A 17,316-nucleotide genomic window follows, 5' to 3' on the forward strand; every position below is an offset into this window, starting at 1 on the left:
GTGCTCAAGGGAAATTAGTGGAACTGCTGGGTTGAGGGAGGACAGAAGGATGGCAGCCAAGACTGGTAAATGGCAGATGGAGAAGCCAGTAACACACAGATAGCCCAAGTAAACCATGCCAGGACCTGGGGGATTTGGGGAAAGTGAGGGAGGAGAAAAGAGAGAAAACTGTCAAGTTACCAACTCCCAATTTTAGTGGGAACTCTGGAATAGGAACAGAGAAAGGGTGTGACTTGTCTTCCTTGGTATCCTGAGCTATGTGTAGGCTCAGTCTCTGATTCTCTCTGCCCTTATTTGTCCTTTCCATTCCTTTCGTTTCCCATCCTTTCCTTCTCTCTTTTCCCATTCACCCTCTCTCTGCTTCATTCTTCTGGCCTACATCTCCATGTTGAAGAATTACTTGATGTCATCACAGCTCCAAACCATCAATTTGTCAATACAGGAAATTGTAATTATTTTTAATAAAGGAGAAAGAGAAAGAGAATGTGACTAATATCCAGGGAAAACGAGGCAACAGTCCAGAAAACATTGTGTCTCCAGGAAAGCAGCAGAAGGAATATCCCTCTGATCACATCTGACATCACCTCATGGAATTTGGATGATTTCTTGGGGCTTAAAACTATTTTTCCAAGATATTATAAGTCAATATGAAAAAGTATTTTTAAATCTCTTTTCTCCCAAGTATCTTTGGTTCTAAAGCAGAATCTTTTTTGTTTCTTAACTTGTATTCCGCTTTTTGGTTCTGTTCCAAAGAATACAAAAACAATCTTCCTTGGGATCTCTATTTCTTGGGTACTCCTTGCCAGTATATCCTACATGTGGATTAAATAGATTGCATCAACAGTGTGGTTGGGAGGCAGAGCAACCAAGAGAAGAAGGGTCATGCTGTCCTAACATGAGCTTCTGGATTTCAGCTTGTCCATCAGAACAGCAACAATGAAGCATGATCTATAAAGGAAATTTCCAACTAATGTTGAGGGAACTGTCTGCCCAGTTGAAGCTGTGATAGGAATATTCTCCCTTTTGAGTGGCAGACTGTGGTCACTATGGGAAGCATCCTGTGAATCCAAAGGGCCACGGAGCTCTGCTTTAGTTGTTTGTTCTTAAAATAGCTCTTCAGTGAGAATGTTGAGTGAGCCTGTTTGCTTATAGTAAGTTTAAAGTTTCACTGATGCCAGGAAGATGAAAGTCTTTGACTATATATGAGCTTATAAAGAGATAAAATGCCTGTTTCCCTTTTTTTATGGGCCATATGGCATATGTTTTTAATAGACCTTTAATTCTGTGCATAACTGCAAACATGATATTGCCTAGTACATTGAAGGCTACCAGTAAAGATACTTGGTAAGTAGCATTAGGTAGTTGGAGTTGTAGTAGTTTCTATGGATTAAGGGACTAGAAAGGAATACATATATACAATTAACATTCTTTGCAGTAACTTTATGATATCCTCTTCTACCTATAACTCATCTATTTTTTCCTCTTTTTTACTTATGTTTCCTGGCCACTGTTTTTTTTTTTAATAATGCCCGAAGCAAGCATATACTGAAATAGATTCAGTTGGTCCTCTGATCATAATAATGTTCATGCAGTGTGATAGAAGGAACCAGGAACTGAGAGTTGGAAGGCCTTCTTCACCATGACCTGGGGTTAATACTCAGGGCAAATAATTAGGAGTATCATTGGATTTATCTTGAAGAAATAATCTAGATGTAGAGTGGGAATTGAGTATGATGTCAAACACTGAGCATTCGTATAAATAATATAGTGCTAAAAAGGTAAGATATTATTTATCTTGGAATAAATATCCCAAATGTGTACTAGTGCCTTTTTTGTTATCTTCATGACAGCCTGGTCTCTGTCTCTCTGCCCCTCCAAAGGGCAATGCTGGCTGGGAGTGTCAGTCTGATTAGGTATGGTTCTGCTTTCTATGTACTGATCCTTTGGTGTGACATTTGTGCTCTTATGTGCTCTCCAGGGCATACATGAGTGTGAAGGAGCTGAAGGAGGCACTGCAGCTCAACAGTACTCACTTCCTCAATGTCTACTTTGCTAGCTCAGTGCGGGAAGACCTTGCTGGTGCTGCCACCTGGCCTTGGGACAAAGAAGCCATCAGTCACCTGGGTAAGTGAAGTGAAGACCAAATATGGTAGAAAAATTGAGCAGGCCCCAAATGATTATGTGAAATGAGTTTGAGGAAAAAAGAAAGGAAAAAAAATTAAATTTGCTCAATGAATTAGCTGCCTTGGGCTGAGAATGGCTTTTGGGAGATTCTGTCAAAATGTTTCAATATAGACAAGAAGGAGGTATTAGAGCAAACGGTGGCAAATACTCAGGATGTTCTAGACAAATATATGATCTAGATGTAAGTAAGTTGCTGAGTTGCTGATGTGTAATAAGATCCATTTTATGTCTTGGAGAGCCTCAAGGGGGAAATTAGCAAAGAAGATGGCTAGACTGTGAAACCTGGTTTATGGTAATCAATGTGACAGAAGACCTGTGGGCTTCATGCATGGCTCCTCAGGATCCATGGATCCAGGATTGGGCTCCTGAGGGAATCCTAGGAAGTTTAGGCAGATGGGGCTTGCCTGCTTACCTAGGAAAAGGGTGACACCTTAATACTGAGTGGAACCTCTACATTCTTAAGAAAGATAATTCCTTTTATAATGTGTTATTGCTATTGTAAAGGAAATCTTCCTGGTCAGTCAATAAGTCATTAAGTAAGTTAATGTGGCTAAAGAGTAATTATTCAATATAATTTGAATGTACTTTCAAAGAATCTTGAGTAGGATTCTACCAAAATTTATTTTAAAACTGAATTACCATAATTGGGAGGAATCTTCATGTTGGAAAGAAAGTGATTATAGAGACTGGAAATCACTTTATAAATGATTTTAAAAAGATTATGCAAAGTGAATCTTCTTAGTAATCAAATATGAAGCAGAGAGAAATAAATTGAAGGAAGATCACATAATGCTATATATGTCAAACCCATGTTTAATGGGGTCATTGTGAAGTGGAGTCCAGAACATGTTGAATTGATAATTAAAGAAAATATGAGAAAGTTTCCAAAGGACAGCTAGTATCATGGATTGGGGAAGAAGGAAGATGAGCAGTAGGTTAGCAATAGATGAAAAAATATTATTGGTGTTCAGGAGGAAACCAGAATATGAAAATCTCTGGAATGAATGAGGTCAACATTTAGAAAGGCTACATATATCAAGCAAAGGAGGTGACGATAAAAAAATTAAACATGTGGTGATCCAAACTGAATGCTTTGCTTAGCATGCTTGGTTACATTGGCTCTGCAGTATCTGATACAGTTTTAGGGCTCTGCAGTCCTTTTATCACTAAATTTTGTATTCTGAGCTCAGAGTACATGAGAAATCAGAAATTTGTGAAGTTACTGGTGCTTTCTAGATGAAAGTAAATGTGTCATTCCAGCCTTTGTGGTAGGCTAGAAGGTCATATTCCAATAATCTAATTAATAGTGAGTTTGAGTGTCTTGACTTATCCTCATCAAAAACAATGGTAGCAGAGGAGCATACAACACTGTAGAAAAGTTTCCCTAAATTAGTGCATACCTGATTTGCCAATGGTAACATTTTTGGTGTATATGTCAGCGGGTCCTGACAGCAAGGTTTACCCAGCAATGGTTTTCATGAGTCGCAAGTCTATCATTGGGAACTGAATCTGTTTGAAAACCTTTAGAAATGATCTATCTGCCTGGCCATTATGAAGACAAGTCTTGGCCTCCTGATAAGAATCACTGGGCTGAGAGCAGACCACTGAATGTTTTCTAACTTTATTGGAACTGGGCCATTGATAAGATTCATTTAACTATAAAAATGGATAAAATACCAGGAAAAAAAAAACTATTTGAAGACATCAGACAGTAGCTAAAACAACAAGGATTTGAGGGCCCAATCCCAGTGAGAAGAAAAATGCATTGAAGTGAGCTCTATATATAACTCAGTTGTTTTTTTTCCATTCAGGGAAATTGCCAAATTCTCAGTGAAAGGAATAGAGACAGAGCAGAGAGCAGCCTAGAGTCTGCTGAAGTCTCACTACTGGGGAGACAAAAATTAAAGGTCAGGCCATCCAAGTCATCCAAGACGCCCATAGAAATAGAAATCCCCAAAAAAGCCTGATATTCTGCTCATTATTTTCTTTTAAGATATTTGCTAACTACTAACCCATGCATTCTCAGGGCCAGCAGCCAAGAAAACAAGTATAAAATAACTTCTAAGAGATTAAAAAGTCAAACAATGGTTTCAGGAGTCTCATAATGTAGGGAAGAAAAAATTGGAGTTGAGGCCCTATGAAGGAGGAGGGGCCCTGAGACACCCTGTGTGTGACAGCAAACAGAAATAGTCCAGATTACACAAAGCGTGAAATCCAGCCTGAAACACTCTTAAATCCCTGTATGAAAGAAAGTCATTTGCCTACATTTAACTGCCTAACAAAAGAAAATCAAATATTTTCTACCTTCCTCTGGAGGAAGACAGTTGTCTCTACAAGTTATCATGCACAATGTCCAGCAATCAGTAAAAAATTATCAGTTATGTCAAGAAACAGGGCCAACTGATGGTAAACTTAGCTAAACAAAGAAGCAAGGAATCATTAATAAATACAGACTCACAGATTACCCAGATATTGTAGTTATAGGATATTGGTTTTAAGATAATTATGATTAATACATTATAAAATATATATTAAAAATGCAGAATATCTTCTGAGAGCTGGAATTTGTAATAATGAGTTAAGTGGAAATTTTAGAACAAAAAATACAGACTGAATTTAGGAAATTAATAGATAAGTTTATGAGCAGGGGAGGGAATTAAAGAACTAGAAAATTATAGAAAACATTTGTATTGAAGCTCATAGAGAAAAAGTGTTGGAAAAATATAGAAAATAACTTCAGACACTTGAGACCTGATGAAAATTTTCTAATGTAAATTAGAGTTCTAGAAGAAGAGAAAGATATTGGGACAGAAAAAATATCAAGGAGATAATGGCTGAGACTTGTAAAGTGACAGAAGATATGAAACAACAGATTCAAAATGTTTTACGAACCCCAGGAAGGATAAAATAGAAAGAAAATCACAACTAGATCCATTATAGCAAAAGTGCTTAACAACCAAAGACAAAGAAAAAAATGCTTAAAAGTAGCTAGAGAAAAAATGTACATTACTTTAAAAGGGCAAACAGTGAGATTCATATGAGGACTTTTCAACAGAAACTGTGGAAGTCTTAAGACAACAAATACCATTTTTTATTATTTTTTATTTTTTATTTTTTAAAATTTTATTATGTTATGTTAGTCACCATACAATATATCATTAGTTTTTGATGTGGTGATCCACGATCCATTGTTTTCGTATAACACCCAGTGCTCCATGCAGTATGTGCCCTCCTTAATACCCATCACCGGGCTAACCAATCCCCCCTCCCCCCTCCCCCCTCCCCTCTAAAACCCTGTTTGTTTCTCAGAGTCCATAGTCTCTCATGGTTCATCTCTCCCTCCAATTCCCCCCCTCCATTTTTCCCTTTCTTCTCCTAATGTCCTCCATGCTATTCCTTATGTTCCACAAATAAGTGAAACCATATGATAATTGACCTCTCTGCCTGACTTATTTCACTTAGCATAATCTCCTCCAGTCCCATCCATGTTGATGTAAAAGTTGGGTATTCATCCTTTCTGATGGCTGAGTAATATTCCATATATATATGGACCACATCTTCTTTATCCATTCATCTGTTGAAGGGCATCTCGGCTCTTTCCACAGTTTGGCTATTGCCTACATAGCTGCTATGAACATTGGGGTGCATATGGCCCTTCTTTTCACTACATCTGTGTCTTTGGGGTAAATACTCAGTAGTGCAATTGCTGGGTCATAGGGTAGCTCTATTTTTAAATTTTTGAGGAACCTCTACACTGTTTTCCAAAGTGGCTGTACCAACTTGCATTTCCACCAACAGTGTTAGAGGGTTCCCCTTTCTCCACAACCTCTCCAACATTTGTTGTTTCTTTCCCTGTCCATTTTTGCCATTCTAACTGGTGTAAGGTGATGTGGTTTTGATTTGAATTTCCCTGATGGCTAATGATGATGAACATTTTTTCATGTGTCTGTTAGCCATTTGTATGTCTTCTTCAGAGAAGTGTCTTTTCATATCTTCTGCCCACTTTTTGACTTGATTATTTGTTTTTTGGGTGTTGAGTTTGAGAAGTTCTTTACAGATCTTGGATACCAGCCCTTTATCCGTAGTGTCATTTGCAAATATCTTCTCCCATTCTGTGGGTTGCCTCTTTGTTTTGTTGACTGTTTCCTTTGCTGTGCAGAAGCTTTTTATCTTGATGAAGTCCCAAAAGTTCATTTTTGCTTTTGTTTCACTAGCTTTTGGAGATGTATCTTGAAAGAAGTTGCTGTGGGCGATGTCAAAGAGGTTACTGCCTATGTTCTCCTCTAGGATTCTGATGGATTCCTGTCTCACATTGAGGTGTTTCATCCACTTTGAGTTTATCTTTGTGAATGGTGTTAGAGAATGGTCGAGTTTCATTCTTCTGCATGTGGCTGTCCAATTTTCCCAGCACCATTTATTGAAGAGACTGTCTTTTTTCCATTGCATGTTTTTTCCTGCTTTGTCAAAGATTATTTGACCATAGAGTTGAGGGTCCATATCTGGGTTCTCTATTCTGTTCCATTGGTCTATATGTCTGTTTTTCTGCCAGTACCATGCTGTCTTGGTGATCACAGCTTTGTAATATAGCTTGAAATCAGGCAACGTGATGCCCCCAGCTTTGTTTTTCTTTTTCAACATTTCCTTGGCGATTCGGGGTCCTTTCTGATTCCATACAAATTTTAGGATTGTTTGTTCCAGCACTTTGAAAAATGTCATTGGAATTTTGATCGGGATGGCATTGAAGGTATAGATTGCTCTGGGTAGCATAGACATTTTAACAATGTTTATTCTTCCGATCCATGAGCATGGAATATTTTTCCAACTTTTTGTGTCTTCTTCAATTTCTTTCATGAGTGTTCTGTAGTTCCTAGAGTATAGATCCTTTACCTCTTTGGTTAGGTTTATTCTGAGGTATCTTATGGTTTTTGGTGCTATTGTAAATGGAATCGTTTCTCTAATTTCTCTTTCTACAGTTGCGTTGTTAGTGTATAAGAAAGCAACTGATTTCTGTGCATTGATTTTGTATCCTGCCACATTACTGAATTGCTGTATGAGTTCTAGTAATTTGGGGGTGGAGTCTTTTGGGTTTTCCACATAAAGTATCATGTCGTCTGTGAAAAAAGAGAGTTTGACTTCTTCTTTGCCAATTTGAATACCTTTTATTTCTTTTTGTTGTCTGATTGCTGTTGCTAGGACTTCTAGTACTATGTTGAACAATAGTGGCGAGAGTGGGCATCCTCGACATGTTCCTGATCTTAAGGGAAAGGCTCTCAGCTTTTCCCCATTGTGGATGATATTCGCTGTGGGTTTTTCATAGATGGATTTTATGAACTTGAGGAATGTTCCCTCTATCCCTATACTCTGAAGAGTTTTAATCAGGAAAGGATGTTGTATTTTATTGAATGCTTTTTCTGCATCAATTGAGAGGACCGTATGTTTCTTCTCCCTCCTCTTATTAATATGTTCTATCACATTGATTGATTTGTGAATGTTGAACCACCCTTGCATCCTGGGGATAAATCCCACTTGGTCGTGGTGGATGATCCTTTTAATGTATTGTTGGATCCTATTAGCTAGGATTTTGTTGAGGATTTTGGAATCCATATTCATCAGGGATATCGGTCTGAAATTCTCCTTTTTGATGGGGTCTTTGCCTGGTTTGGGGATTAAAGTAATGCTGGCCTCATAGGATGAGTTTGGGAGTTTTCCTTCTGTTTCTATTTTTTGAAACAACTTCAGTAGAATAGGTATTATTTCTTCTTTGAATGTTTGGTAGAATTCCCCAGGGAATCCATCAGGCCCTGGACTCTTGTTTTTTGGGAGGTTTTTGATCACTGCTTCAATCTCGTTACTGGTTATTGGCCTCTTCAGGTTGTCAATTTCTTCCTGTTTCAGTCTTGGCAGCTTATAGGTTTCCAGGAAGGCCTCCATTTCATCCAGATTGCTCAGTTTATTGGCATATAGTTGTTGATAATAATTTCTAATAATTGTTTCTATTTCTTTGGTGTTAGTCGTGATCTCTCCCCTTTCATTCATCATTTTATTAATTTGGGTCCTTTCTCTTTTCTTTTGGATAAGTCTGGCCAGTGGTTTATCGATCTTATTATTTTTTTTTTTTTTTAAAGGAAGGATAATTTTTTTTTTTTTTAAGATTTTATTTATTTATTTGAGAGAGAATGAGAGACAGAGAGCATGAGAGGGAGGAGGGTCAGAGGAAGAAGCAGACTCCCCGCTGAGCGGGGAGCCCGATGCAGGACTCGATCCCGGGACTCCAGGATCATGACCTGAGCCGAAGGCAGTTGCTTAACCAACTGAGCCACCCAGGCACCCCGGTTTATCGATCTTATTAATTCTTTCAAAGAACTAACTTCTAGTTTCGTTGATCTGGTCTACTGTGTTTCTGGTTTCTAATTCATTGATTTCTGCTCTAATTTTAATTATTTCTCTTCTAATGTGTGGCTTAGGCATCGTTTGTTGCTTTTTCTCTAGTTCTTTAAGGTGTAGAGTTAGCTGGTGAATTCGGGATTTTTCTATTTTTTTGAGTGAGGCTTGGATGGCTATGTATTTCCCCCTTAGCACCGCCTTTGCAGTATCCCATAGGTTTTGGACCAATGTGTTTTTGTTCTCATTGATTTCCATGAATTGTTTAAGTTCTTCTTTGATTTCCTGGTTGGCCCAAACATTCTTGAGCAGAGTGGTCTTTAGCTTCCAAGTGTTTGAATTTCTGCCAAATTTTTTCTTGTGATTGAGTTCCAGTTTTAAAGCATTGTGGTCTGAGAATATGCAGGGAATAATCTCAATCTTTTGGTATTGGTTGAGACCTGATTTGTGACCCGGTATGTGGTCTATTCTGGAGAAAGTTCCATGCATGCTCGAGAAGAATGAGTATTCTGTTGTTTTAGGGTGGAATGTTCTGTAAATATCTCTGAGGTCCATCTGGCCCAATGTATCATTCAAAGCTCTTGTTTCCTTGATGATTTTCTGCTTAGATGATCTGTCCATTGCTGAGAGTGGAGTATTGAGGTCTCCTACAATTAACGTATTGTTATCAATATGACTATTTTGGTTAACAGTTGGTTTATGTAGATGGCTGCTCCTGTGTTGGGGGCATAGATATTTACAATTGTTAGATCTTCTTGTTGGATAGGCCCTTTAAGAATGATATAGTGTCCTTCTGTGTCTCTAATTACAGACTTTAGTTTAAAATCTAATTTGTCTGATAGAAGAATTGCTACCCCAGCTTTCTTTTGAGGTCCGCTGGCATGGAAGATGGATCTCCACCCCTTCACTTTCAGTCTGGATGTATCTTTAGGTTCAAAATGAGTCTCTTGTAGGCAGCATATGGATGGGTCCTGTTTTTTATCCAATCTGTAACCCTGTGCCGTTTTATGGGAGCATTTAGGCCATTCACGTTGAGAGTGATTATTGAAAGATATGAATTAATTGTCATCATGTTGCCTGTGAAGACGTTGTTTTATAGATTGCCCCTGTAAATTTCTTTTGTATATCACTCTTGGGGTCTTCCTCCTTTTATAGAACCCCCCTTAATATTTCTTGCAGGGCCGGCTTAGTGGTCACATATTCTTTCAGTTTCTGCCAGTTGTGGAAGCTCTGCATCTCTCCATCCATTCTAAATGACAGCCTTGCCGGATAAAGCGTTCTTGGCTACATGTTCTTCTCATTTAGTACCCTGAATATGTCTTGCCAGGCCTTTCTGGCTTGCCAGGTCTCTGTGGATAGGTCTGATGTTATTCTGATGTTCCTCCCTCTGTACGTAAGGAATCTCTTCCCCCTAACTGCCCTTAAGATGGTTTCCTTGGTTCTAAGATTTGCAAGTTTTACTATCACATGCCGGGGTGTTGGCCTGTTTTCCTTGATCTTGGGAGGGGTCCTCTCTGCCTCTAGGATGCGAATGTTTGTTTCATTCCCCAGATTAGGGAAGTTCTCAGCTACAATTTGCTCAAATACATCTTCTAGTCCTCTTTCTCTCTCCATTCCCTCCGGGATTCCAATAATTCTGACATTGGAACTTGGCTTCATGGTGTCACTTATTTCTCTGATTCTATTTTCATGGATTCTGAGTTGTTTTTCCCTGGCCTCCTCTTTTCCCTTTTTATCTATTATATTGTCTTCCAGGTCACTTATTCGTTCTTCTGCCTCACTTACCCTAGCTGTTAGATTATCTAGATTAGATTGGATCTCACTGATAGCATTTTTAAGTTCTGCCAATTCAGCTTTCATTTCTGCCCTTAGAGACTCTGTGTTGCCATTAATTGATTTCTCCATTCTAGCCATTGTCTTCACAAGTGCTAGCCTGAATTCCATCTCTGACATCTTGGTTATATCTGCATCCATTTGTAAATCTGCAGCATAAGTCATAATCTCTGAGTCTTTTCTATTTTGGGGTTCCTCCTCCTAGTCATTCTGTTGATGGGTGTTTGAGGGAATGTATAGAGTCCAAATTATTGACCAGAACCCAAGCAAGATGCACCTGTTTTCTTGGGACCTTAGGGTTGCTGGCCTCTTGTTTTCCTAGCCTGTCTTCTGGGGGAGGGGCCTGCCGCGCTGTTACTCAGGCAACCCTGTTTGGGCGGAGTTGCCCTGCCCCCCTGTGGCGGGGGATGGGCTCAGTGGGAATCAGTTTTTGGGACTTTTGTTCTCTGGCAGCTTTCCCTGGTGGCTTTCCATGTCTCTTCTGCGAGTCAGAGCAGAAGAGACTATTTCCAACCCCCTGCCTCAGAGCAGAGAGACCGCAGTCTGTTCTTCAGTGAGCTCTCCAGGCCACACTGTCTCCGTTTCTGTCTGTGCTGCTATGCACTGCAGCATCCTGGGTTGTGCACCCCTCCGCAGCACCCCCAGTCCTGCCTCCAGGTCGGTGCACGTCTCTGCCCTTTGTGCTTCTAAAACCGCCAGCCGCTCCTAGTTCGCCCTCCTGACCCCGCCGCTCCGGGTTTCCGCCCTGGGGGCTGCCCTAAAGTCCTTTCCCCACCGCTACTGGTCTGCAAGTCTGTGCCCCGTCCCCAGTGTGTGAGGGTGTTGCTCACCAGCGGTGTAGGATCACCACGGCCAGGCACCCTCCCACTGCCGTTTATCCTCTGATATCTGCCCACGGAATCAGAGCTCCCTGCTTCATACCTCAAAACCAACTGCCTGCGATATTCTGCTTGTAGAGGTCCAGATCTTCTTACATCTCAGGCTGGTTTCATGGGTGCTCAGAGTGGTCTGGTATATATCCAGCTCAATTCCGGGGACCAGTTGAAATAGGGTCCCTTACTCCTCTGCCATCTTTCCTTCCTCTCCAACAAATATCATTTTTTAAATGCAAAAAGAAAATAATTGTCAACTTAGAATACTATACTCAGCAAAAATATCTTTAAAAATAAAGAAAAATTAAAAATTTTTTCAGACAGATAAAAACCGAAATAATTTAACATCAGCAGTAAAATCATACCTAAGGAAGTTATGCAAGCAGAAAGAAAATGACTCCAGATGGGAAGTAGAGACATGCAAAAAGAAATGAATGATACTAGAAAGGATAAAAATATTAAAAGTAATAATAATAATGTCTTTTTGGTTTAAAATATATGTAGAATTAAAATATGACAACAATTGTACAAAAGACAGAAAAGAAAGTAAATGAAGTTAAAGAATTTAAGGTCCTTTCCTATATCTAGAAGAAGTGCTGATTTTAGTAATTTTAGACAGTAATAAGTCAAAAATGCATGTTGTAATCTTTAGGGTGATCATTAAATGATAAATGATCTTTTGTAAGCTAACAGAGCAGGAAATGAAATGATCCAGTGAAGGCAACAAAGGGAAAGAAAATAGGAATAAATAACAGAACAAATGGAAATAAAAAATAAGATACTGATTATGACCTAACATATTAGTAATTACATTAAATGCAAATGGACTAAACATACCACTTTAAAGCCAAAAATTGTCAGACCGAAAACAAAACCCAACCATGGTGCTTGTAAGAGACACATCTTAAATATGAGAACAAAAAAGACTGAAAGTATAAGAATCAGAAGATGTTAACAATGCAACTGTAGGAAGAGAAGCTAGAGAAATGATTCCATTTACAATAACACCAAAAACCATAAGATACCTCGGAATAAACCTAACCAAAGAGGTAAAGGATCTATACTCTAGGAACTACAGAACACTCATGAAAGAAATTGAAGAAGACACAAAAAGATGGAAAAACATTCCATGCTCATGGATCGGAAGAATAAACATTGTTAAAATGTCTATGCTGCCCAGAGCAATCTATACCTTCAGCGCCATCCGGATCAAAATCCCAATGACATTTTTCAAAGTGCTGGAACAAACAATCCTAAAATTTGTATGGAATCAGAAAAGACCCCAAATCGCCCGGGAAATGTTGAAAAAGAAAAACAAAGCTGGGGGCATCACATTGCCCGATTTCAAGCTGTATTACAAAGCCGTGATCACTAAGACAGCATGGTACTGGCACAAAAACAGACATAGAAACCAATGGAACAGAATAGAGAGCCTAGATATGGACCCTCAACTCTATGGTCAAATAATCTTTGACAAAGCAGGGAAAAATATGGAAAAAAGACAGTCTCTTCAATAAATGGTGCTGGGAAAATTGGACAACTATATACCGAAGAATGAAACTCGACCATTCCCTAACACCATACACAAAGATAAACTCAAAATGGATGAAAGACCTCAATGTGAGACAAGAATCCATCAAAATCCTAGAGGAGAACATAGGCAGTAACCTCTTTGACATCGCCCACAGCAACTTCTTTCAAGATACATCTCCAAAGGCAAGTGAAAGAAAAGCAAAAATGAACTTTTGGGACTTCATCAAGATAAAAAGCTTCTGCACAGCAAAGGAAACAGTCAACAAAACAAAGAGGCAACCCACAGAATGGGAGAAGATATTTGTAAATGACACTACAGACAAAGGATTGGTATCCAAGATCTATAGAGAACTTCTCAAACTCAACACCATAAAAAACAAATAATCAACTCAAAAAATGGTCAGAAGACATGAACAGACACTTCTCAAAAGGAGACATACAAATGGCTAACAGACACATGAAAAAATATTCATCATCATTAGCCATCAGGGAAATTCAAATCGAAACCACATTGAGATACCACCTTACACCAGTTAGAATGGCAAAAATGGACAGGGAAAGAAACAACAAATGTTGGAGAGGTTGTGGAGAAAGGGGAACCCTCTTACACTGTTGGTGGGAATGTAAGTTGGTACAGCCACTTTGGAAAACAGTGTGGAGGTTCCTCAAAAATTTAAAAATAGAGCTACCCTATGACCCAGCAATTGCACTACTGGGTATTTACCCCAAAGATACAGATGTAGTGAAAAGAAGGGCCATATGCACCCCAATGTTCATAGCAGCTATGTAGGCAATAGCCAAACTGTGGGAAGAGCTGAGATGCCCTTCAACAGATGAATGGATAAAGAAGATGTGGTCCATATATATATGGAATATTACTCAGCCATCAGAAAGGATGAATACCCAACTTTTACATCAACATGGATGGGACTGGAGGAGATTATGCTAAGTGAAATAAGTCAAGCAGAGAAAGTCAATTATTGTATGGTTTCATTTATTTGTGGAACATAAGGAATGGCATGGAGGATATTAGGAGAAGGAAGGGAAAAATGAAGGTGGGGAATCAGAGGGGGAGATGAACCATGAGAGACTATGGACTCTGAGAAACAAACTGAGGGTTTTAGAGGGGAGGGGAGTGGGGGGATGGGTTAGCCCGGTGATGGGTATTAAGGAGGGCATGTATTGTATGGACCACTGGGTGTTATATGTAAATGGTGAATCATGGAACACTACATCAAAAACTAATGATGTACTGTATGGTGACTAACATAACATAATAAAATTAAATTAAATTTTAAAAAAAGTATCAGAAGATATATATATACATCACATAATGAAAATACTAGTCCAAAGAAAGTCGGTGTAGCTTTCTTATATCAGATAAAGTAAACTTTAAGGTGGTACATATTGCCAGAGATAAATAGGAATATTTTATGATAAAAAGTAAATTCAATTGGAAAATGTAACCATGATAAATTTTATGCACCCAATAACATGCCCTAAAATATGTAAAGCAAAATTTGATAAAAATAAAAAGAAGACAGAAAAATCCACAATCATAGTTTTTATTTTAAAAACAATTTTCTCAGAAAATAATAACTGAATAAATATCTAGTAGAGATCTAGAATATTTGAAAAATAATTAATATATGACTTAATTAACAAAATTAATATAGTATACTTGAACAACGAAGAATATACATTGTTCTCATGTACATGGAAAATTAACTGAGAATTCTGGGCCAAAAAGTAAATTACAAAGGGTTGCAATCACAAAGTCTTTGCTCTCTCATATCACTGGAAATAAGGTAGAAATCAATAATAACAAAAACAACAAAAAACTAGGAAATCCCCAAATATTTGGAAACTATGTGATACACTTCTAATTACCTCATGGCTCAAGGAATAAACTGCAGTGAAAATAGGAACATATTTTAAATGAAATGATTATGACAATAGGGCCTATCAAAATTTATGGCATATACAAGAAGCTGTAAGTAGAGTGAGATCTATAGTTTTGTACATTAGAAAAGGAAATGTCTGAGCTAGGTATCCATCTCAAGAAACCAGCAAAGAATAACATATTACATTTAAAAAATGATGACAGAAGGAATTAATAAAAACAAGAGAAGAAATAAAAGAGAAAATAAACATAAATTAACAGAGTTAAATTTGGGGGGGGAGGGGCAAAGAACTGATAAACCCTTAGAAAAATTGATCAAGAAATGAAAATAAGAAAGAATATATAACCACTATGAGAAATGAGAGGAATAATATTTTTATATATATTATAGACATTAATACCATAAGTATTTTCAGCAAATGGTGTTATAGCAATTGGACATCCATAGACAAAAGAAAATGAATTTCAATATGAATCTTATACCTTGTAAAAAAATTAACATAGATCAGAGATTTAAATATAAAAAGCAAAACTAGTGCTTGCTTCAGCAGCACATATACTAAAATTGGAACGATATAGAGAAGATGAGCATGGCCCCTGTGCAAAGATGACACACAAATTCGTGAAACATTCCATATTTTTACAAAATAAATAAGATGGCCAAAAGTAGTGATAAAGAGAGAGAGAATTTTTTTTATTATGTTATGTTAATCACCATACATTACATCATTAGTTTTTGATGTAGCGTTCCATGATTCATTGTTTGCATATAACACCCAGTGCTCCATTCAGTACGTACCCTCTTTAATACCCATCACCAGGCTAACCCATCCCCCCACCCCCCTCCCCTCTAGAACCCTCAGTTTGTTTCTCAGAGTCCATAGTCGAGAGAGAGAATTTTGAAAGCAGCAAGAGAAAGGAAATCAGTTACATACAAGGGAAACCCCATAAGTCTATCAGTGGATTTTTTAGCAGAGAGCGGCATGATATATTCAAAGTGCTAAAAGGAAAAAACCTGCGGCCAGAAATACTTTATCCAGCAATTGTTTCATTCAGGATAGAAGGAGAGATAGAGTTTCCCAGAAAAACAAAAGATAAAGGAATTCATGACCAGGAGCAAAACCAGCCACATCCCCATCACACACAATGCCATCAGCCTGTGGGTTCCAAATCCACAGTCTAGCCGCCCTCCTGCCTGAGTCAGCATGCACTGCCTGCCATCTGCTCAATGTCAAGTCAACATGCCTTCATCTCAAATCAACAAGGACTCAAACTGACACTCTTCCCCTCAAATTCCAACCCCTGTGCTAAAATTTGTGTACAAAAGTGGGCATAATTATGATAGCAGAATGAAGTGACCCAAATAGTGACACTAATTCTGTGGAATATATAATGGATAAAAAGAGTGTGTTAGGCTGAGAACATCGCCAACAAGCACATTGAAGAACAATACATACAACATGAGGCTGATTACTAAAAGAAACAAACCCAGGAAAAATAAAACAAGACGAAATCGGAGAAGGAGATGAACCATAAGAGACTCTTTTTTTTTTTTTTTTTTTAAAGATTTTTATTTATTTATTGAGAGAGAGAGAGAATGATAGAGAGAGAGCATGAGAGGGAGGAGGGTCAGAGGGAGAAGCAGACTCCCTGCCGAGCAGGGAGCCCAATGTGGGACTCGATCCAGGGACTCCAGGATCATGACCTGAGCCGAAGGCAGTCGCTTAACCAACTGAGCCACCCAGGCGCCCCAAGAGACTCTTAATAATAGGAAACAAACTGAGAGTTGCTGGAGGGGATGGGGGTGGGGGAATGGGGTAACTGGGTGATGGACATTAAGGAGGGCACATGATGTAATGAGCACTGGGTGTCATATAAGACTGATGAATCACTGAACTCTACCTCTGAAACTAGTAATACATTATATGTTAATTAATTGAATTTAAGTTAAAAAAAGAAACACACCCCCCCCAAAGTAAACCTATAGAATTTTTAAAAGAAAACATAAGAGAAAATCTTAAGGGCAGGGCTAGATGAAGAGTGCTTATATATGACACCCATAGCATGGTCCATAAAAAGAAAAACCGACAAACTGGACTTAATCAAAATTTAAAACATTTTCTCTGAGAAACACTTTGTTAAGATGAATAAAGAAATGACAGACCTGGAGAAAATATTTGCATACCACATAGCTCATAAAGGATCTGTATCTGGAGTATATAAAGAATTTTAAAATTCAATAGTAAGACAAATATTCCAGTTAGAAAATGGGCAAAGACATGAAAAGACATCTTACCAAAGAAAATACACACATGAAAAGATGTTCAGTATCATTAGCCATTGGGGAAATGCAAATTAAAATGACCATGAGGTATTGTAACACACTTTTTAGAAGAGCTAGAATAAAAAAAAAGTGACAATAGTAAATGCCAGTAGGGAGGCAGAGAAACCAGATCTCTCACACATTGTTGTTGGGAAAGTAAAATAGCACAACCACTCTGGAGAATACTTTGGCAATTTCTTATAAAACTAAGCCTACGCTTACCTGATGATCCAGCAGCTGGACCCTTAGATGTTTATCCCCAAGAAATCAAAACATAGGTCCATTCA

General features: G+C 38.2%; 1 protein-coding gene and 1 non-coding gene across 2 annotated transcripts in view; both read left to right on the forward strand.

Moving 5' to 3' along the window:
• Nucleotides 1-17,316, forward strand: part of PAPPA2 (pappalysin 2) — a 293,756-nt gene that overhangs the window by 107,620 nt on the left and 168,820 nt on the right. The window contains exon 4 of the mRNA XM_036117179.2: nucleotides 1,979-2,124. Coding sequence (XP_035973072.2) covers nucleotides 1,979-2,124 — 146 coding nt within the window. The remainder of the gene's footprint in view (nucleotides 1-1,978; nucleotides 2,125-17,316) is intronic.
• Nucleotides 15,242-15,348, forward strand: LOC118551680 (U6 spliceosomal RNA). The gene has a single exon (XR_004925191.1). It is a non-coding gene; the product is annotated as a U6 spliceosomal RNA (small nuclear RNA).

The sequence above is a fragment of the Halichoerus grypus genome, chromosome 7, assembly GCF_964656455.1.
Source record: "Halichoerus grypus chromosome 7, mHalGry1.hap1.1, whole genome shotgun sequence".
NCBI classification, from domain to species: domain Eukaryota; kingdom Metazoa; phylum Chordata; class Mammalia; order Carnivora; family Phocidae; genus Halichoerus; species Halichoerus grypus.